Below are 21,625 nucleotides of genomic sequence, written 5' to 3' on the forward strand. Positions count from 1 at the left end.
GGAGGAACTGGAACTGGATTATCAACCGTAAGGGCAAACTTTGCATCTGCGGTTTTTTTCTTGATATTGACTTTGCATGTCTCAGTTTGTTCTCTTCTCAATCGAAAGTCGTAGAGACTGGACTTCAGTTTACAGCCTTTCCTATTATATTACCCTGAATATTCAATCAATGTTCACGTCCGCCCAAGGCCAACACCGATGACCCCATCATCAACGGGTGCGGCGGCCATTCGCTTTCCAATGTGAACCGATCTATCAGCTCCAACACTAATACTAACCAGGTCTTCTGGAGATGCATCACGCTTAGTGACGCCCACGCCGGCACCCAGGTTGACATTGATGTCGTCCTCACTATCTCGCTTGCCATTGTGATTGAGCCATCAGCATCGATTGTGATAGACGTGGGTTCATTCGGTGCAGTGTCGCGCTTTTTCAGGCCCACATCTGCGTCAGCTACGACCTTGATAAGGATTTCCTTCGCAGGAACAGGTGCGCGCTTGACCTGGGTGTTCTCTTCAGCGACTGGGACTGCAAGGACAGCCGCCGCCAACGAGGCCGACATGACAATTAGAGAGAAGTACATGGCTGTATCTGTGACTTCCAAGTTAGTTAATGGATTCAAGGATGAACAATGAATTGTCATTCGTGGAGCTCGCTTCTCTGTGCAATTCGTTGAAGATTGAATTATCCAATTCTGTTCTCGAATGTCTAATGGACGTGGACAAAAATCCTTCAACCCTCATGAATTTATTGCCTACTCTTCATCATACCTGTCAGGCTGTTTGTTTGGAAAGTTGGATAAAGTATTATTTAAGCTTCGTCTGAAATCATCCAAAGCCATGGGTTTCGCATGAGCTGGTGTGGGGATGCCTTATGACTTATTGGGATGGTTCCATGGCTATAATATCGCGGGTCGAGTCTTGAGCTTATTCTTCGCCACCACGATGTATTCATGGCTTTATCTACATCATTTAGTTCGTATTTCGAGACGCGGAAAGACCAGGTCTATTCTCTTCTGCGCTGAATTTCTTAGAATTTACGACTTATGATTAGAGGAATTTCTAGACGACGATCATGGAGGACGGATCCAAAGAAAGGAGCTCCAAAGTTAATTCATTAAGATCGGTTCCTACCGCGAGGCTTAAAGCGCCACTTCCACCCACCCGAAAGCTAGTTCGCAAACACTGAGGAATCTTGATCAGATTATTGGCGCCAATGGATCCGTTCTTCTGTCCAAGAAAATTGCTGCAATACTCTAAAATACCTCAATTCCCGGTACACTCTTCCTTGTTGTTCTTGCTGTTTGCAGAACTGTAATATGGAAGACATGCGCATGGCTCTAGTACTTTCTTCGATCATTCATTGCCTAGCTTTATTGACCCAATGAACCGGCTCTGATATGTATCGCTGAGAAATCCGGTACTGGAAATCCTGGGTTGAAGCTTCATGGTAGAACTTTATTATTCCAATGTAGCTGTTTGGTCAGTATCGCTTTGGCCAATGGCACCGATGTTGATATCAAAGTACGTACTCATCATTCCTCGGACGACCGCGAAGAGACAAGAGACAAAATTCTGAACTGTGATTTTGTGTTCGCGATGAAAAAGTGGTCCAGGACATGGATCTGGCTCGAGATATCCTAGCTACTTTGGAAGTGAATCCGGCAGTGGGCCTACTTGATCATTTCGTTCCTACTTACCTTGCTCGAATTAACTGTTCAGTTTTCTAGATAACATCATAGATCCATCATTGGTCTGTCACTCAGTGAATATCCGTACCATCCTCCATTATGTTAACTTGACTACCATCCTGAAGAAGCCCTCTGAATGTACAAATTCGTGAGCAATGCATATACGAGAACGAGCGTTCCCAAGCCAATCAACAAAACTTAAAAGTCGGTCCCATCCTAGACTCTCCTAGAATATTGATACCAATGTTCTCTTTGGCTTCTCTGCTGTTACAAACCCCCTTGTTAGCAGATTACTGCGGTCTTTCTAGATAGTGATAAAAGGCCTAATCTACAGTACAGTATTCACAGCCGAGAGACTCAAGTATGATCACCCAATCAGGTTAGTGCATCCTTGTCGCTCCTCCGTTCTTCACCGCCAAGTCTCACCGTCCCATCTTCCACACACCGCCCAATTTGAATCGGCAAAATAAGACCCCACCCCGATTCCTCTCCGTCCCGAGGCGCCAGGTCAATACTTCTTTATCTAGCATCTTCGGTCAAATTCTGTACAGCGCGATTCAACTACGTTCTCGAGAAAATGGCCGCCCTCAGCCCTTATGTGGTGCCTGCGCTTACCAAGCACACCGCAACGGTGATTATGGCCCATGGCCTCGGTGATAGGTATGTATCTAAGACACGAACCTCGGATACAGACAATATGAACTAACATGGCTTGTTCTTCTTTCAGCGGTGCCGGATGGTGAGAGACTCTGCTTGAGAGTTCATCACTTTGAGAATCGCAATTGACTCGGTTATAGGATGGCTCTCGCTCAGAATTGGCGCCGTCGCGGCAAGTTCAACGAGGTCGCTTTCATTTTCCCCAATGCGCCTAACATTCCGATCACGGTGGTACGTCAAGTTTCAGGGACAATAAAGGGAATTCGCTAATTTAGGGACAGAACTTTGGCATGTCCATGCCTGGTTGGTACGATATTGCCCATCTGGGCCGCGATGTAAGCACCTCCATCCCTTCCCTCGCATCTCTCCCAAACTGAAAGAAACAATTGGCTAACCATCACATTCCCCCTGTAGCTCGACTTCCAAGACAACGTCCGCAACCAAGATGAGCCGGGTATCCTGCGGTCGCGCGACTACTTCAACTCCCTGATCAAGCAGGAAATGGACAAGGGCATCAAGCCCTCGCGCATCGTCCTGGGCGGGTTTTCGCAGGGTGGTGCCATGTCCGTGTTCACGGGTATCACTGCCAAGGAGAAGCTGGGCGGAGTGTTTGGTCTGTCGTGCTATCTCCTGTTGAGCGACCGTATTAAGAGCTTTACTCCCGAGGATTGGCCTAACAAGAAGACGCCTTTCTTCCTGGCGCATGGCGAGGATGATGAGGTTGTGAAGTATGCGTATGGTGAGCAGTCGGCCAATATGTTGGAGGAGATTGGACTGGAGGATGTCTCGTTCAATACCTACTCGTACGTTTCTATTTCTCAATTGGGTGATTTTCCTGCTGTGATGGAGTATGCTGATTATTGTTGTTGCAGTGGCCTTGGTCATAACGCGGACCCGATCGAGATCGATGATCTTGAGAAGTTCCTGGAGAAGACGATCCCTGCAGAGGGCGATGGCAAGGCGACGGCCGGATTATGACTTGACGAACACGGCATGGCGGGCACTGCACATATTCGGTGGGGACCTGCGCTGGTACTGGGGCTGATTATACTACTCGCTGCACTGATGTGGGCAAAGTATAAACCTCAGAAGCCAGTCTCGACCCCAGCAAAGCAGAGCTAGTTCCTTTTATTTCCTTGATTATACGATCTCATCACTTTTTGTTATTTTCTCATTGACCCTTCAAGCAAGGCACATATCGATGCATGTATCCATAGAAGAACGCTGAACCAAACTAATGCACTCGCAGACCGAGTTGGCTGCGATATGGATTCTCCCAGTTTCCCAATTCCCAATTCCCACATCCCACCACCACACTGCCTCACCAATCATCCCTTGATCACCTTCGCGACCGTCTCCTCAATAACCCGCACCATTTCATCAGTATTCTTCTGATCAAACGGCACCATATGCTTGGACCCCGTATCCCAAAACGCGGCCTTGGACGGCTCACACATCGCATACAACTTCATACTCTCGGGATACAACGGATCTAATTTGCCAACCACATGCGCCGTAGGGATATTAATCGGCCACGTATCCGGCTGCGGCGCAATACGCACCATCCCCGAGCTGTCCCACGGCGACCCACCGCATAGAAAGACGGCGGCGCGGAAGAGCGGCGGGGCTGTTGGGTTTGTCTTGGCGTGGTGTGCGATTAGAGCTGCTGCTAGGGCGGCGCCTTGCGAGAAGCCCATGACTGCGTCGAAGGGGCCGTCGGTGTCTAGCGTGCGTTGGATGTGCTCGAATGCGTCGGCTAGTTGGGCGCTGGGTAGAGCGGGGTCGCGTGAGTAGTGGTTGTAGAAGGGCCCATCGACGACGCCTTCGAGGCCTGTGAGAGGGAGGGGTGAGTAAGGGGATTCTCTTGTAGAACTGGAGGCGTGTAGAGGGGGGTTATTCTTCGGAGAGAAGGGGAGACGTACCCTCTTCAACGCCGGAGGGGAGATTTCCATTGATGAAAGTGAATCGGTGGCCCTTTTTTTCGAGGGGTTGACGCAGACCACCCGTTTGGATTTGGAAGATCTGGAGTCAGGTTAGAAAAATGTAGATACGTTGAATAATTCATTAAGTGGAACATACCTCGGAGTTGGTGCTCGCACCGTGTAGACACAGGAACCGCATCTCGATCCCGTATACTGACTGTATGGTATATCGCTATGTCAAACACCAAGAAGAAAAAAAGAAACAAGAACTCCAAAAGGAAATTGAAATTGAAATCCAAGAGCAAGTAAGAGGGGTCGTGTCAGCTGATGCAGGAAAGAGCGCCTCCGAAGGTTCCCCGAGTGATGACAGGGCTTTATATAAATGTATGTTTCAGGAGGTCGATCGGATCCGTGCAATAGTCGCGATGGTGCATGCAGGGGGGAGTTGTTCGGCTAGTCCGTCACGATTCACTAGTCATCGGCACAGATAGGTTTTGCAGCTGAACAAGAGACTCGACACTGGAATGGGCCCTGCGGGGCAAGGGGGGAATAATTTGAGGGCTGGAAGCGCTGGAGATGGAGCGTGGCTATTGGCAGATGTTACGAGAAGAGGGGAACTGACGATGCAGTATGCACTACTACAGTAAGTGTAGTAGGCAAGTAGCCCACTATGGAGATACAGTACATATGAAGATGCAGATCCGATCACAAGATAGTTCGACAACCAGGGGTCATTTTCCGGCGTTATCTATACTCCGATCATGGCAGGATAATGGAAACCAAGGTAATCAGTACAAGCATAGCTAAACTCTCGCCAATAGCAGTTCAGTTAGAGGGCTCAGGGCTGACGAACCGGGGCGCTGGGCCACTGGAACAGAAGAAAGCTTCCCAAGGCAGATATTATTCGAGCAGCTACAAAAGCTATCCTACACTATCTCTGGCCATCTTTTAGTCTTCTCTATTTCTATGATGATTACTACTAAGGACATACAGGTATCAAGTTAAGATTTAGATCCTTTGCCCTCGCCATCATCGTCACATCAGATTGACCGCGCATGCAGACGGTGAGGGTGCCTAAGGCCGATGCCTACAGTCGCTAGGAAATCCATAACCCAGGCCTAATGACCTATCTGACCCTGATATAATGACCTCTCGCACATTCTTGCCACTGCTAGCAGCTGTACATTGAGCGTCTTATACCCCTTCTTTCATGCCCCTGTGGGCTCGCGGCCGTCTGACTTGTTCACGTTCAACGACCGAGCTCGAGCTATTCCTACCGTCCTGGCATCTGATGCTTTTTTACTCCTGAAACTTACCATGCTGACCTATCTCGTTAGCCTGTGTCCATTGATTGGTGCAGCCACGCTCTCGCGATAGCTGGAAAGAGGCAAACTACACGGATGTCATCATAATGATACCCCTTTCAGCCACACGCTCAATGGTCTCGATGGGTTCTCAAGCACAACAGCCTCCGCTTCGACATCATAAGGTCCATTGACTTGGATCAGCATCTTATAGATATCCTTCCTTCCAGGGTCCAACAGTATGGGCCGCATCGTCGTGACAGGCGGTTCCGGCAAAGCAGGTGGCACGGTCATCACGGAGCTCCTCGAAGCCGGACATACAATCCTCAACCTGGATCTGATGCCAATGACCCATCCAGCCGTACACACACTCAAGACCGATCTCACGGACAGCGGCCAAGTCTTCAACGCGCTCGCCGGTCAATGGTCCCTGAGTGAGCCCTTCCCCGAGGGTCTACCACCACGCCCAGACGCCGTGATCCACCTAGCAGGCTACGCACGGAACATGCTAGTGCCCGACAACGAAGCCTATCGTGCCAACACGCAGGGCACGTACAACATCATCGACGCGGCCTGCAAATTGGGCATTCCCAAGGTGATCCTCGCCAGCAGCACCGCCGTCTACGGAGTATCCTTCGCCCAGGGCGACGTGAACTACCCTTCCTTCCCGATCGACGAGGACCAAGACGTCAATCCGACCGATACCTACGCGATCGCGAAGCTCTGCGACGAGCGTGTCGCGCGCGGGTTCGCCGCCCGCTATGGCACGGACATCTACAGCCTGCGCATTGGCCACGTCTTCGGGCCGGACGAGTACAACGGGGATATCTTCTACGGGTATGTCCACGAACCGCATCAGTGGAAGGTGCACGGGTGGTCGTACACCGATGCGCGGGATCTGGGCGGGATGTGCGAGGCGGCGCTGCGGACGAGCGGGCTGGGATATCAAGTGTTCAATGCGACCAACGATACGATCACGAATCTGATGCACACGGAGGAATTCTTGCGCTCGCATTATCCGGAGACGCCAATTACGCGCCGCCTGGAGAAGTTTGAGGCACCGTTGAGCAATGCGAAGATCAAGCGGTTGTTGGGGTTTCAGGAGCAGCATCCGTGGCGGAAGTATTTTACTCTTTGGGATAAGAAACCAGTGGCGATGCGGGCGGATGGGCCCGTTTCTTCAACTTGAAGAGGGGGAGATCGAGATAGCATGGTTGAGGGTCTGGATTGGCGTTGTAGTTGGCAATCATTTAGGGCGTCGGTGTTGGTATAGTTGGTGATAGTCGTTGATTCAATCGAGTGAGCATGACCAGTCAGAGCGGTTAGGGTTTAGCCGAGCAGCGACTCTCCTCATCTGCCCACAATCGAATGGCCGCAGCACCATCAGCTCCCAGCACCAGACTTTTGCCCATCCCAAGACCCTTTCCCCCAAATCACCCCATAAATTGGATAGAAAATAGCATCGTAGAGTAAAGAACCTATGGCGGTGCCTGTAAACTTGCGGTGCGAACTGGTGGTGGCATTAGCGAACATCCAGCAGAGCCCAATCCGGGCCACCCCACACAAAACTCTCGGGATGCGCATCATCAACCTTCCCTGCAAACCTCGCCTTTCAACCCGCAAATACCCCTCCAACCACCCACCCTTTCCACCCGGTACGCCCGCCCTGTATCCTCGTGCTACGACTGTTATCGTCGTCAATCTCGTGGATCTAGCGTATCCTCAGAACCTCGTGCTGTGTTTCCCGGACACCTTCGGCTAACTCGCTCTCTTCTCGCTCGATCTCCAGATCACCTCCCACACCCCTCATACCCGACAAGATGGATCACGCCAAGTTGGCTAAGATGCAGCAGAGCGTGCGGATTGGTATGTGATATACTGTTCTACTTTTGAGGGAATCCTATGGAAGATAGATCTGGGTCGCGGTGATTCCTGGTTTGGAGAGTTCGAAGGCTTGGAAGGTCGGAGCTTAGCTAGTGGGATCGCGTGGGATCTTGCGCTGGGCTTCAATCTACCCTGAACCTCTATCAACAGGTTATCCGCTTGTGATTCAGAGCTGTCCCTCAATTGGCGATCATATTAAATGTGTTTACTGACTTGTCTTCTTGGATAGGGTATGTATCATTCTGTCCTTGAATCTTCCGTCACCTCCAACTCCGATATATTCCCCCATCTCCCGGGCAAAGTTTGTGCGATACTTTTTCAATGCTGGACATGATTCCGATCGGCTGGCATGAAATTTCATATCTACTCGCCAGAGATTGGGCTTCATGCTCCATGATTGAAGAATTGAGATACCACATACCACCACGCACAATCAACTTTCCCCGACCGATGCCCACAATCTCGAATTCATCACCCACATCATGCATAACCCACCTGCTCTATGGAACAAACCCGACTAACCAGCTGTCTTTTTCCCCCACACACAGAGGCAAGGGCACTCCCCGCCGCAAGGTCAAGAAGGTCCACAGGACCGCCGATGCCGACGACAAGAAGCTCCAGACCACCCTCAAGAAGCTGAACGTCCAGCCCATCCAGGGTATTGAGGAGGTCAACATGTTCAAGGAGGACGGCAACGTCATCCATTTCGGTGCTCCCCGCGGTGAGTTATACCCTCCCGGGTTTGGTTGCAGGCCTGACCTGCTTCCCTCTCCAAACCCATCCATCCACCCACAACCACACTCCACCATCACCCCTCCCCAACGATCTTCTCACTAACGCTCCCCTCCTCTCAGTCCACGCCTCCGTCCCCTCCAACACCTTCGCCCTCTACGGCCACGGCGAGGAGAAGGAACTCACCGAGCTCGTCCCCGGCATCCTCAACCAGCTGGGCCCGGACTCCCTCGCCTCCCTCCGCAAGCTCGCCGAGTCCTACCAGAACATGCAGAAGGCCCAGGGCGAGAAGAAGGACGACGACGAGGAGGATGATATCCCCGATCTGGTGGAGGGCGAGAACTTTGAGAGCAAGGTCGAGTAAAGCCGCGTTTTCTGCTCGTGACCTGAATTGAGGAATTATGTCTTTTATAAAACAAAACTCGAACTATCTCGATTTACTCGCTGCTTGATGGGCTACGTGTCCGTGTATTGGCTTGCTTGAAAATACAGTAAAATTTGGGGGTGGTGATCCTATGAAATGTATTCATTCCGCATGGTTTTTTTTTTGATTGGATTTGTGGTTGGGTATTGGGTCTGGAGGGTGAAGCCGGGTTTGCGGAGCTGTAGCCGAAGCTTGGAATCTTAACCCAGTGAAACAGGACTAGCAGTGTAGTGTCTACAGCAACTGCTCTTCTTGCAAGAGCGTGCCTTGGGACTGCCAATACTATAACTCTACACATCTGTTGGTCTACGACAAGGAAGTCATTGGGCGTAAAGTCCCGATTCAGGACAGTTCATAACGTCGACATCAAAATGCCCGCGGGACTATCATACAACGAAAAGAAAAGAATCCCAACCACGACGCCTAATGAATGCTATGCTTGGTCCTACCATCCCAAGTCCCGTGCCTCCCACAACAACACCCACAACAACACCCACAGCCCACGGCGCTACCCAAGCTTTCGGGGCTGCTCAGATGGAGCTGAGTTCAGGGTGTCTCTGATAGCGGGATGGGACGGTATTGACCCGATCATTCTTGATTCGAATGTACCGAAGACCATTTCAAGAAAAACAGCTTCTCAATCGACCACCATTCAAGACTCCTCTCTCAATCCACAAACATCCGTACCCAACAACTGATCCAGCATCCACCAAAACCGCCAGTACGCACCAGATTTGTCATGATCGAACGTCCCATCCTCTTTCAGCTGCGGCCCATCACCCACGATATCACCCGTAAACCAGCTAAGTATAGGAATCGATCGCAGCACGCGCTCGGTCATCGTCGGCCCGGGTGGGAGAGCTTCAGTCAATGGGCGTAGCTTCGTCCGGCGAACGGTGGGGATATGTGTCATGAAATCGGAGTCGGGTTTAGGTTCGGCGCCAGACGTACTGCGCTGGTGTAGCGACGATCCAAAGCTGGTCGATACTCCCGTCGCAGTCGCGGTTGCTGTGCCAGAGGTAGCAGTTGTCGTCGATGAGTCGAACGATGGTTCTTTGTCAGGCTCGGCCACGCTGGACAGGTTATTCATTCCGAAAGACCGCGGCAGCGTGAGAGAGGAGGGTTGGCCGTCCATACTGGCGCCAGAGAGGAATGCGGATGAGTGCGTGGAGGTCAGAGTGCGCGTGTTCTTGCTGCGCAGCTTAGCGGCAGCCGCAGAGTCGATGGGAATCGCGCTGTCCTCGGCCGGTCCATGGCCATTATACAGCTCGCAAAAGACCAAATGCCCGTCAACTTCCTGCGGCGAGTAGAAGCAGGCCCGATCGGCGGCCTGCGTCGAGTCAAACGTGACCTTGATCCAATGATACCCACCAGCGTAGCGCTTAGACTTGCGGTTCGCATCGGCGGACAAATTCGCGCGGATAACGACGTCGCCGCCGCTGAGAAGCTGCGCGAACTGGCTCGCAGAGTTGGGATCGCAGCGTGGATAGTCTTCGCAGATCATACCCTGTGAGATACGCTCGTATTTATCAATCACCTTCCACTCCCCGTCCTTTGCCTTGTACCCGTAGAGAATGCACTCGGTCGCCACCTTTTCGGTTTGCTTCCGCGAGCCGTCGAGGCTGCTGGAGGAGGAGGATTTGGGTAGACCGACGGGCCTTTCCTCTTCTTGCTGCTGGGCGAAGAGGCGGCCGAACTCGGCGACATTGGGGTTCTCGCGTTTTGCTGGGGTACCGGTGCGTGTTCGCGATCGGGCTTCGTATCGGGCATTTCTCCTCTTGCCAAAGGGTCCGGATTCCTCTGGTGGCCGGCGGGGGTTGCGAGATTCACTGAGCATGGAGGTCAGTTACACTTGGGAAAGAAAAGAAAAGGCCACTGAAGGTCGCCAATGAGGTCTTTTCGATGAAATAGCTCACTCACTCTTTGTAAACATAGCCCCAAGGAAGCAGGTTGCCGTTTTCATCTCTTGCGCGCTCCTCGGGCGGCACGGCGTGGTACTCCATTATGGATGAAGGCCACTCTAATGTCGGGAGGGCTTTGTGAGAAGTGTGGATGCAGAAGATTTTAGAGTTGAATGAAAGTGCTCTGAAGCGAGACGTGTCACCTCGAGGGTGTGCAGAGTGTAAGTCTCAAGATAGTCGTGGAAGGGAAACTTTTTGGTAAACACAGCTGGTTCGCCGGGATACGGGTCACGTGGTCGCCACCAGTGTCAGCTTCCTTTCGGATGAAAGCTGCTGCTTTGTCGTTCATTACATTTTGAGCTATAACACAATTAGATTTTCCAGGGTCTTTATACTTAGCAGAGTTATTGTTTGGTCTTTGAAAAGACTCGAGCACAAGTGATTGCTCCCCTTGCAGGCTTCAGTCTTCATACCTTCAACAAACAGAAAGAAGCTTAAATAGGATATAGCAAGTTGGCTTAAATTCATAAGCAGTTACACGAGAAAAGGATCTATCCTCGCAGTCCATATTCATAGCTTTATTCGGTACCGATGTTAATCAAACACTCGAGGGTCCCTGATGTAAGAAAGTGATCTTCTGAGCATGGCCCTTTAATCCACACGCCTCGCCAAAATCCCCTACTTTCTCCTTTCTGTTGTTTACGTATTGGATGAAGCTATCCAAAGAACAACTATGACTGGGATCCGCCACGCAACCCGGCAGCTGCACAATCCGATCGTTAATATTGATACGGACATATACCTCGTCATCCCTATCATCTTCGGTTGGGCAGCTCATCCTTTCAAATGTAATTCTGGCCCCCATGGGCAGAATAGTTGAGGTCTTCCAGGTTCGATTGGCGTCCATATGTGAGAGTGGAAGAGGTGTATTGTGCTGGTCCTTGAAGATATCTAGCGCTGCAAGGAGTGGTGAAATATCTCCATCATGAACACTGTGGCCTGTCAGCCCAAGATTCTTTGTGGTAACTTAATAAGGCGGAAAATGATGACTCACAAGCTCAAAAACATCGGACCAGCTTCTGGCCCCGCCTGTAGTATTGTGGCAGTGGCGTTTAACCAGAGCCATCCCATCGCGCCGGCATACGGGTTCCCCGGCCCAGAGCCATAGTAATGTTTGATGTCGCGCGCATATTCGAAGTGGTGCCAGTCCTCCTCGGTAAAAACATCACACCAGGGGCTTGATCCACGAACCATGGTCTCAAAGCCACACATCTCCTGCATGCCGTACACTTCCGTACTGAGCAGACTGCCCAAGGCGGGATTCTCGTGGATCAGTCGTTGCGCTATTGAGGGAGTATACACGTCTTGATAGCGTGTCAGCATTGCCTCGCCATTGTCATGACCGTGTGTCGTGTCCTCGATATATCCGTGGCACGTATCTCCTGGCGTGAGGGTGTCTGCTCCTCGCTCAAAGATCTCCGGTATGATTTCCAGTTCGGCCTTGCCTCTGCTTTCCCAGTCAAGACCGAATAACCCAGAGGCAAAGTAGCGGGCTGACTCAATCACGCGCTCCGAGTCACTAGCCCAGAATCGAATCGAAGTATTTCTCGGTAAGAGGTCACTGTAACGCGTGCGAAAGCGCACGCCATTTGTAAAGGCACTTAGCGTGCCTGCGTAAGGACCTGTATGGGTCAACTGCCCGAAGTCTCGTTCGGCGTTGTCACTAAAATAAGTCCAGTCATTCAGGAACTCGAGTGACCCATTGAAAGGTAGCTCAAGCAATCTGGCGCGCTTCAAAAACTCCAAGTGACCTAGCTGAGAAGTCAGCGATTGCCAAATCCAACTTCTAATTAATTGATGATGCTCGTACGATACCCAACAAGCGGCGTAGGATATCTTTCGGCATGCCGCGACATCTAAGATCATTTAGCATAGATTCTCCGCTGCACTTCAGATCATTATATCTGCATACCATATGCACTTGATCGATTACACATCCCGGTGGAGGCGCCAGATCTGGTGAAATCCCGCGTTCATCCAACATTTCGACCCAGGGTCCGTTTCCCCCGAGGTGATGCAAAACAGTCCATTTCTTTTCCAAGGACCTATATCTTGACCCCGATTGTCTTTGAAACGGATGAAACCATGACCTCCAGCTCGGGGAATATGGAGATGTGGGCGTATGGTCGACCACTGGCGATACAAGTGACTTGATGGTCTTCAGGGAGCATTCTGGCCCGTCCGTGTAGAGAAACACGGCCGCAAGGATGATGAGGAAAGGAAATGTGACCTTTGTCAGAGAATTTAAAAAGGCCATTAGCGCAGAAGCTAAAGTTTGAGCCTCTGGCGCTCGCTGGCGAGGCATTGACAGAGTTGCAAACTCGGGTGCGGTAGGAACGAGAGTCGGTGATCCGCCAGCACGGCTATCTGCCAAGCCAAGCCCAGGGAATAGATTGGCCATCGAGAAAAAACAACAGATTGGAATTACACGAGATAGTGAAGGGTATAGTATGAATCAAATAAGTTCCATGTTAACAAGTCATTCTATGTAGTTTCGCTTGATCGTATGCAAAATCTTGTTTAAACCCAGCAGTCTTCTACTTCTCTAGTTGCAATATATATACCGCCTAATAATGTCCCGCAACTCTGGGCGTGGTTAAGCCAATAAAATGATCCTTCCAGATAAAATACTCTCCCAAGTTCCCGGAAACTTACTATTATAATAATCCTGTTATGAGGCTATTCCCACTTCTTGATGCCTTAGGCTTCAAAACCATGGCTGCTGGAACGGCTGCCTTTCGGCAGGAAGTTTCAACCCCATGGGGGAAGCTAGGCCGGAGGGCACGGATAGTGCATACTTGACTAGCAGCCCCACTTGTCAGGAACGGAAAAAGGCGGACATCTGGAGACCGTGGAGCGGCTGGTCTTGAAAGACTAGGAGAGGACGGTAAGGACAAGGTACCTAGGGTACGATGAGGCCGGTCTAGAAAGAGTCCTTCAGGACTCTTAGGACATCTCAAATGAAAATGAAATACAGATAATCACCTGCTGTTTGAGATCAACACCACGAGATCTTATTGCAAGTCCATCACCATGCATGTTGTACATTTACGTTTACGTTTTCCTGGGCCTATTAGCGGCTTTTCTGTTGAAGATTGCATATATCAGCGATGATTATTCAAGCCGGTCATCATTCAGCTGGATCAAATTGGAATATATTGACACCACAGCATGGAGATAGTCGGTGCATCGTAAGAACTGACTATTCCTGAAAATGCATCGGTTTCCGGTTCAGCCTCCACTAAATAATCCTTTCGCATTTTATTCTCAGAGGATTTCCCAAAGGCTCTGCCTGCAGATAGTTATGCTGATCTTGGGCAACAACGGCCGTCCTAGTTTTGAGCCAGCCTGGAAGACAAAGTATTTGTTGGTTGATGTTCAAATAGATGATAACTTAGTATACAAAGAAAAATCATCAAAACAGGAAGTTGAATGTTAAAAGGGGAAAAAATCCCAGATTAAAGTAAAGAAGAGGACGAAGGGGGATTCAGTAAAGAAAGGTTGCAAAAAGGGGGAAGTTGGGAAGAAGAACAAGGATATCGGAATTCAAACGCTGTTAAAAAAAATCATGTTCCTCCTTCGAGGATTAGACATGAGACGCGTTCTGCGGTTGTTGCTCAAGTTTAGAAAAAAATGAATAAAAGCGGGAAGATAAAACACCGATGGATTGTCGTGGAAGAGAGTATCTTTTTGATCCTCTCCTGTCGTCACTGCCACTGCATTGGACTTGCTGTCTGCTGGGGCGAGCAGAGAGGTGACTGCGGGGTACCAAGCCTGCCTCAGGACGGTCAAGTCTGACGCCAAGAGCCTTCATGGGTGATTATTAGTCTTCTCATCAATTAGATTGCACGCGGCTATAGGAATAGTTAACGTACCCATCCATTATCAAAAACCTGTGATATACCCAAGAGTTGGCCTGTATGAAGCTCCAATTGCCCATCTCGGGAGGGAACAAAATCCATTTCAACAACATGAACGTTGTTGATCAAGGGACTGGCAGCAAGGAGGTTTCCAATGCTAGGATTCTCTAACGATGCCGCACCATAAACACCGTGCGGTTCTTTGCTTTCTGTTCTTGTCGGCAGCAGCAGTTCGGGTTGCTCTTCCGTCATCTTATAATCCGACGAATCAATATGCACTGCTGAAAGCCGATCTGATTGTTCGTTTATAGAAGCCACAGGTGACTTGGATCTCTCTACACTCCCTGCATCTGATATGGACCTTGTCGTGTATATCGACGATCCAGCCAATGTAGGTGTTGAAAGCTTTGGCACAGAATAAACATCTTTCTCAAGTTCTGTGTCGTGATCGGTGGGAGCTCTCCTTATTCGGTTGACAACATGGTTGAATACAGAACATGGAAGACGAATAAACTTTTTTATCCCAGGCCCGAAACGACCTGAAATTAAAGGCATCGGTTTCTCGCCGTGGGGTTGTAGGCTTGACAAGTCCACTCCTTGGGTTGTGATGGCTGTTTCAGAATTGTTTTGTTGGTTGGCAAGGGCTTTTTGGAGGCTTCTGCGCTTCCTGAACAGAGGGAGCAAAATCAGTGCCCCGATAATGGCTAAGGCAACGATGACAGATAGAGCAATAGCTGCAGCCCGCATTGAGGTACCAGACCGTCCTTGTGCTGGGTGATTGGGTAACGCAGAAACAGCAGCTAACCCCGTTGCAGCAGCTAACGCTGTTGGACTAGATGAGATCAATGATTCTTGTTGGATGGGTGCCGCAGTCGGTATCACAATAGCTGTTAAGCTCGAAGCGTAACCTGGCCAGTTCACCTGCTGCGACGAAGGTCCCGCTGCCTGTGGGCTTTCGAGGTCATGCGAGCCTGGAGTTGATTCTGTTTGCGCCGAAGTGGTTTGTTGGTTCGCTTGAACCCCGCCTTTTTTTGACTGACTATCGAAATAGCCATTCAACTTCGCAGAATTCAAGGGATTTGGCTCTTCCCCAAACGCTTGTTGATTTGGATGATATTGGCCATCATCTTGTGTCTCCAAAGAAGTTTGCTTCCCCCATACTGACTTCGGGTTCATGCTATTCGGATTTGCCGTAACCACTGGTGTTGGAGATGGCTGGGTAGGCTGAGGAAGGCGTACATCGTGAATCATGACTAGCACAGCCTCGAGTAGAATCTCGAAGAATAAAGTTCGTATTTGTCGAAATGGTCAAGTACTGGTAAAAGAAAATAAGTTCTACGCGACGTTTCCCGAGTCGCAGCATCCAGAGTGAGGACAGGGATCGCTTTATTAACATGGTTGCATCTACAACCAATCAAGATTCCTTTTCGGGGATTGTTTGTTTTTCTCTTCCCTTTGTTTATGTTTCCCCTGAAAGAATTCTCCAAAGTCTGATACCTAGTCTCGATCTAGGGGCTTACAAAAGCAACATCTTCGGCATAAATTGACAGAATGGTAGTAAGAAACAAGTCAAATTCTTGAATCTACGCCATGTCTACGTACATACCAAGTATGTATGCATACACATTTGGAATGCGTCTGTGCGGCTGGCTGCTCGGTAACTGCCAGTCCGGATCGGCAGGTTCCAGGTGCCGATCCGGGTCAGAACGAATTACTCCATGCAACAAAAAATCTCAATACGCCCTCAAGTCATGTAACCCTTTTTTTTATTTTCTTTTTATTCCAGGTAACCTCAGTACACCATTGCTCCTCACTCGCTGCGGACAGCAGGGATACGTATATTCTCTCCCTATTGGTTGTGCTACATTTTCCGCGAAAGCTTGCTCGCACCGTACCCCTTTCCTCTTAAAATCTGTTTCTCGCCTGGCAAACTGGCCTATAGCGAGCTCTTCGTGAAATATTAGTTTGTTTATGCCCTGCTCAGTCTCAGGCACAGCCCCTGTCGAATATCATTCGTCGGGAACTCTTCCCGGCCTTGATCGTCTCTATCCAGGCGCGTCTAGTACTCAAGCCTGTCCAAAAACTAAAATCTTTGATTCGCAATAAAGACGTGCCAAGTGACCCAAACCAACGCGGCATACCAAGTTCTATGGCTCCCAATAGGCTCGCGTGTGAAATAGACCAAGATGAACAACATTCTTTCAATTAATTCTCGCTAATGCCTGTAGAGTTATGCTAAAAATTAGGCTTCTACCTTTCATTTGCCTCCCTATAAGATTTGAAGATCCCTCTACGCTACCTTTGTATTAAGGATACTACAAATCTCCTAGTAGCCGGCCGTTGTCTCGATAGTGATCGCCTAGGTAGAAATGTAGCTCGCGTTATAGGTACTAGCCTAGTCACAGGCTAGGCGGCTGGTGTGGCGGCTAGGCTCCTCGCGTCTACCGGCATTTTCCTAAATTTTCGAGATATATAGAGGATCCCGAAGGAATTAGTGCGCTTCTGGATGGCGATAACTTGCTAGATGGTATAGATTTATAGCTATGGATATAAGAACGAATAAACTATGTTGAGGAATTAGCGTTGTACTACCGCAAATACGTTATCAGTTAACACCCAGTGGAGTAGGAGATCTAGTGACATTGTGTAACTTTATCATTCCTGTTTTGTAGTTTGTTTGTCTGGTTTGGCTTGGAGAATTTCTGAGGAAATCGTATGCTTTAAAGCGAGGTGAAATAATATAGAACACACACGACAGGATTGAAGTGGTTTAGGACGCCTTCTGAATGGAGTTTTTATTCTCGTTTTTCTAGCTTTGCTCACAAAGCATGGCGTTCCTTCAATTCTCTACCTAAGGCAGCTGGATCTATTCTTTGTTGGGATTTTATCGACAGTCATATCCCATTCTCTTGTTGCCCATCTTAACGCAGCTTCACAGTTGGGAGTTCGCACTGCCTCTTTCTCTATCTCGTGCCTCGACCTGCCTGTGCCGCGGCACCAGCGAGCTTGAGCTTCTCCACTTCACTAGTTAATCAACGCAATTCCCGGTCACAGTATATAGTGTCGTATAGCCATAACCCTTCCAGTTTCCGGGCAGCCCCTTCATCAAGTACTATACCGGAATCGAGGATTGCGATCTCCAAGTTCCTGAATTTCTGCCTCTGACAAAGACGCAATTTTTTCATCTTCCAGACCACGGGCGCGACGCTTATTGATCGCACTCAAACAGAACCACATCGCACCATACACTACCCCCGAGAACCCCACTAACGCCAGGGTGACGGCATTACCACGCACAAACCGCGGTGCTTCCGAATTCTTGTACAAGAATGGAGACATGACACCGCTGACATTGCCTATCGTGAGTTGCAGACCTGTGGCAAACGTACGTTTACCGTATCGAGGTAGGTTGGTGGGTAGCCAGGCCAGCGGGAGGCCGACGGTAACGTATAGGCCCAATGCGACGAGTAAGGCGCCGAAGTAGTGGACGCCCGAGGAGGAATCGGAGATGAGAATGCCATAGCCAATCACCGAGATCGCACTGAAGAGACAGATGAAGAATGCGCGGTGCTGAGTCCGATCACTCAGCCAGGCCACGGCAAGGTAAACAATGGCCCCGAGGGCGTAGCATGGAATGGTCAATGCCTGGACCTCTGGCGTGGACCAGCGACCCATTCCTTTGATGATGGTTGGCAGGAACGTGCTATACCCGTAAAGCATGGTGTCCACGCCAAACTGGGCGATGCAGATGGCATGGACCTTCCAATCGAGTGCGCCTTCTTTGACATCTGCCCAATGGAATTTCTGCGCAGATGCCGTTTGACCCACGTAACGGCTCCGTCGACGGACGACGAGTGCCCGCTCGTCTTCGTTTAAATAATATGCCGTGTCCGGGTCATCCGCCAGGAAGAACCAGGTGGCCACTCCTAGAATTACGGTTGGAATGCCTTCGAGAATCATGATCCAGCGCCAACCGCGTAGTCCGCTGATGCCATCCATGAATCCAATACCGTAGGCGAGAAGACCGCCAAAGGCCCCCGCAATGGCAGCGCTGCTGAAGAGGTACCCGGTTCGCAGGGCGATCTCCCTTTGCTATAGAAGAGGGTGAGGTAGGTCATGAAGCCTGGGAAGAGTCCTGCCTCTACGACACCTAGAAGGATACGGCAGGCAATGAGGCCGCCGTAGCTTTGGCAGACGCCCGTGAGGGTTGCAATGATACCCCAAATCACGGAGATGGATGCGATATATCGAGATGGTCTCAATTTCTTGATGACCAAGTTGGAAGGTACCTCGAAGAACTGCACGAGATATTTAGTAATGGCTATGAGAAGAACAGGGAAATTGAGACCTACACAATAAGTGACAAACAGAATCGACACCGCAATTTGGTATTGGTCTCCGACCAAACCCAAGTCTTCCTCCAGCCCATATAGTCGTGCATTTCCAATATTTACTGTCAGGAGTCAGTATCCCCTCAATCCTTGCGATCATAATCATCATATGAGTCAGATTAAACACAGAGCCAACACACCTCTGTCAAGGAAAGAAAACAGGTACAACAGCACAACGAACGGGATAATATGCAAGTCAATTTTCCAAATCAAATTGCGCTCCATCTTCTCCTCCTCAACCGTCGGCGCTGAACTGGTCTCCTCTGCCAGCTCATGTTCGGCTTTATTGGGCCTCGTTGAAACCATCTCGGCCTTTTGTTCGTCTTGCCCCTCCATCCCTGGCTAGATGCAATAGCTGGCCTCGCAGCAGAGGTTCCTATACAAGAAAGACGGTTTTCTTAACAGGATGGCATATCGCTAGCCTGGGGGAATTTCAATGACCTCGAGGGTCAGTGTTGTATATTGACGAGGAAAAAAAATTTGCTGGTGGCCGGAATTCCCAAGGTTAAGATTGCCAAGCGCCAAGCCAGCGGGAGAGCCTGTCAAAGTGTGAAGAGTGCGAGGGACTAATCAGGCAAGTGTATGGGATCAGGTTGAGCTGGTTTGAAAGATGAAAATGCATCATCTTAGGAAAGTTAGGTAGTCACCATTTCCGACCTCATATAATGTTTACACGGCTTGTCGGTGAAGTAAACGCTCGGTATGATGTCGCACAGGGGGGATGCAATGCAGCGATCGACGAAACTATCGAATCTGGGTTTCTTCTTGCAGGCCCTGTGTTGTGACCGTAACTAAAGCCCGATTTTGCATTTCATACTGAAGAAACAGACAAGAGGATAGTAATCCAATTTTTTCATCTACTTCTTCAGCAAAGATACGACTACATTCCATGGAACAAGAACGGGTCGCTTACATCCAAGCTGGCAGACCCTCGGTTCTCTACGCGAGCACCGCCTCGGCCGAGGTTCATGGACCCACGCCACCCAGCATATCTACCCCATCTGGGGGATTGGGGCATTTCCCCAGCTTTGCGACCCTGAATAACTGTCCTTCCTATCAAACTTTGCTCGACAAGTACCAACCATGTCTGACGAGAACTTTGGAAGCTATCAGAGTGAAATCTACGGCAAAGGTGCCTTGATGGGTATCCTACCGAGCGTGACGACGGATCCCCGATTGTTGGAGGAGCAGGCGCGTAAGGCGCTTGGAGAGCGCTCGTTCAACTATGTCGCTGGGGGTGCGGGTGAGAAAGCGACGATGGATAGCAATCGGTTGGCATTTCGCCAGTGGAAGTTGTAAGTATGGAGGTGTTTTGTTCGGCTGGAAGTATGGGCTAAATTGGTTTCTATAGAATTCCACGGATGCTGCGCAGTGTTGGTCTTCTCTAATATTTATACTCTCTATCCTAAAATTCCTGAGGCTAGCCGCTAACTATCGTGAGGTATATATTAGATGGACGGCCAAGATGTTTCGGTCGAGATTTTCGGCCAAAAGTACGATAGCCCGCTCATCATGGCGCCCGTCGGCGTCCAGGGCATCTTCCACGAAGACAAGGAAACGGGTCTGGCACAGGTCTGCGAGGAGATCGGCATACCCTATATCATGAGTACGGCTGCCACAAGCACCATTGAAGAAGTGGCTGCGGCAAGCAATGAGGGTAAGCGGTGGTATCAGCTATATTGGCCCCAGGACAACGACATCACCCTGTCGCTCCTGAAACGAGCCAAGGCGAGCGGATTCTCGGTGCTGGTCGTCACGCTCGACACTTGGTCTTTGGCGTGGCGTCCAGCGGATTTGGATAATGCCTACGTGCCTTTCCTCAAGGGGGTTGGATGCCAGGTCGGATTTAGTGATCCTGTCTTCCGGGAGAAGTTCGAGAAAGAGGCTGGGTGCACGATTGAAGAGGATATTGTGGGTGCGTCGCGCGCATGGCTTGGTCAGGTTGCCGCCAGCGGCCCGCATACTTGGGAAGAATTGACATTCTTGCGAAAACATTGGGATGGCCCGATTGTCTTGAAGGGTATCCAGCATGTAGAGGATGCGAGGAAGGCACTGGAGTATGGGTGCAATGGAATTGTGGTCTCCAATCATGGCGGTACGTGACCTTTACTGTCTCCCTGGCATTGGTCCCAGGGACGCTTGTAACTTACATATCCTGGCAGGTCGTCAACTCGACGGTGCCATCGGGTCTCTGGATGTCCTTCCTGAGATTGTCGATGCAGTGGGCGATCAAATGACGGTGCTGTTCGACTCTGGCGTCCGAACTGGCGTGGACATCATCAAAGCGCTTGCCCTCGGCGCCAAGGCCGTGCTGGTCGGCCGACCAGTCATTTATGGCCTGGGCATCGACGGGCGCAATGGCGCAAAACAGGTGTTCAAGGCCCTGTTGGCAGATCTGTGGCAGAGCATGGGGCTAGCGGGGATCCGCACGGTGGCCGAGTGCGACCGGAGTGTGATTCGCAGGGTGCAGCATGCGGGCGATGTCAAAGCGATGATGTAGATTGATCGCGCACGAGCAGAGAACTACCTACTCTGGAGCTGTTGTACATAATGTCAGTCTTGAACTATCCAATACTCAACCCAGTTTTTCAACCCACCAAAAGCAGTCTATCAAGAATGCTGAAGTAAACAAGCTTTCGGCCCTCGACGTCATCCCAACGACGCGTTCGTTGGGAATCACATGTCAGCAGGGGCCAGGAACGAAAAGCGCGAACCAGGCACGTTGCCAGTTGGTCATCGAGGGGCAAGGCAGGGTCGGGACCGGGATCCCCATGGCTAGAACCCTCTTTTGTTCCATCTT

General features: G+C 50.2%; 9 protein-coding genes across 9 annotated transcripts; 4 read left to right on the forward strand and 5 right to left on the reverse strand.

The window, feature by feature from the left end:
• Positions 1–173: 173 nt before the first annotated feature.
• N7458_010103 (uncharacterized protein) lies at positions 174–583 on the reverse strand (the record flags this gene model as incomplete). Its single annotated transcript, XM_056913485.1, has 2 exons — positions 174–351; positions 402–583. The coding sequence occupies 2 exons, from the start codon at positions 581–583 to the stop codon at positions 174–176; spliced, it is 360 nt and encodes a 119-aa protein (XP_056762334.1).
• Positions 584–2,267: 1,684 nt separating this feature from the next.
• N7458_010104 (palmitoyl-(protein) hydrolase) lies at positions 2,268–3,325 on the forward strand (the record flags this gene model as incomplete). Its single annotated transcript, XM_056913486.1, has 6 exons — positions 2,268–2,350; positions 2,418–2,429; positions 2,488–2,578; positions 2,629–2,682; positions 2,762–3,150; positions 3,220–3,325. The coding sequence occupies 6 exons, from the start codon at positions 2,268–2,270 to the stop codon at positions 3,323–3,325; spliced, it is 735 nt and encodes a 244-aa protein (XP_056762335.1).
• A 350-nt stretch (positions 3,326–3,675) lies between these two features.
• N7458_010105 (uncharacterized protein) lies at positions 3,676–4,468 on the reverse strand (the record flags this gene model as incomplete). Its single annotated transcript, XM_056913487.1, has 3 exons — positions 3,676–4,178; positions 4,270–4,369; positions 4,427–4,468. The coding sequence occupies 3 exons, from the start codon at positions 4,466–4,468 to the stop codon at positions 3,676–3,678; spliced, it is 645 nt and encodes a 214-aa protein (XP_056762336.1).
• A 1,346-nt stretch (positions 4,469–5,814) lies between these two features.
• N7458_010106 (NAD-dependent epimerase/dehydratase family protein) lies at positions 5,815–6,762 on the forward strand (the record flags this gene model as incomplete). Its single annotated transcript, XM_056913488.1, has 1 exon — positions 5,815–6,762. One exon carries the CDS (start codon positions 5,815–5,817, stop codon positions 6,760–6,762), a length of 948 nt encoding a protein of 315 aa, XP_056762337.1.
• A 1,145-nt stretch (positions 6,763–7,907) lies between these two features.
• Positions 7,908–8,553, forward strand: N7458_010107 (nascent polypeptide-associated complex subunit family protein; the record flags this gene model as incomplete). The annotated part of the gene is made up of 2 exons (XM_056913489.1): positions 7,908–8,178; positions 8,312–8,553. The coding sequence occupies 2 exons, from the start codon at positions 7,908–7,910 to the stop codon at positions 8,551–8,553; spliced, it is 513 nt and encodes a 170-aa protein (XP_056762338.1).
• Positions 8,554–9,265: 712 nt separating this feature from the next.
• N7458_010108 (uncharacterized protein) lies at positions 9,266–12,879 on the reverse strand (the record flags this gene model as incomplete). Its single annotated transcript, XM_056913490.1, has 7 exons — positions 9,266–10,442; positions 10,534–10,717; positions 10,779–10,874; positions 11,271–11,506; positions 11,569–12,325; positions 12,385–12,430; positions 12,487–12,879. 7 exons carry the CDS (start codon positions 12,877–12,879, stop codon positions 9,266–9,268), a joined length of 2,889 nt encoding a protein of 962 aa, XP_056762339.1.
• Positions 12,880–14,160: 1,281 nt separating this feature from the next.
• On the reverse strand, positions 14,161–15,685 carry N7458_010109 (uncharacterized protein; the record flags this gene model as incomplete). Its single annotated transcript, XM_056913491.1, has 2 exons — positions 14,161–14,382; positions 14,450–15,685. The coding sequence occupies 2 exons, from the start codon at positions 15,683–15,685 to the stop codon at positions 14,161–14,163; spliced, it is 1,458 nt and encodes a 485-aa protein (XP_056762340.1).
• Positions 15,686–17,539: 1,854 nt separating this feature from the next.
• N7458_010110 (putative MFS transporter) lies at positions 17,540–19,161 on the reverse strand (the record flags this gene model as incomplete). The annotated part of the gene is made up of 4 exons (XM_056913492.1): positions 17,540–18,526; positions 18,580–18,732; positions 18,787–18,887; positions 18,966–19,161. 4 exons carry the CDS (start codon positions 19,159–19,161, stop codon positions 17,540–17,542), a joined length of 1,437 nt encoding a protein of 478 aa, XP_056762341.1.
• A 747-nt stretch (positions 19,162–19,908) lies between these two features.
• N7458_010111 (lactate 2-monooxygenase) lies at positions 19,909–21,325 on the forward strand (the record flags this gene model as incomplete). The annotated part of the gene is made up of 4 exons (XM_056913493.1): positions 19,909–20,120; positions 20,177–20,198; positions 20,278–20,920; positions 20,988–21,325. The coding sequence occupies 4 exons, from the start codon at positions 19,909–19,911 to the stop codon at positions 21,323–21,325; spliced, it is 1,215 nt and encodes a 404-aa protein (XP_056762342.1).
• Positions 21,326–21,625: the final 300 nt, after the last annotated feature.

The sequence above is a fragment of the Penicillium daleae genome (genome assembly GCF_028827525.1).
Source record: "Penicillium daleae strain IBT 16125 chromosome Unknown utg000008l_segment0_segment0, whole genome shotgun sequence".
Lineage (NCBI taxonomy): Eukaryota > Fungi > Ascomycota > Eurotiomycetes > Eurotiales > Aspergillaceae > Penicillium > Penicillium daleae.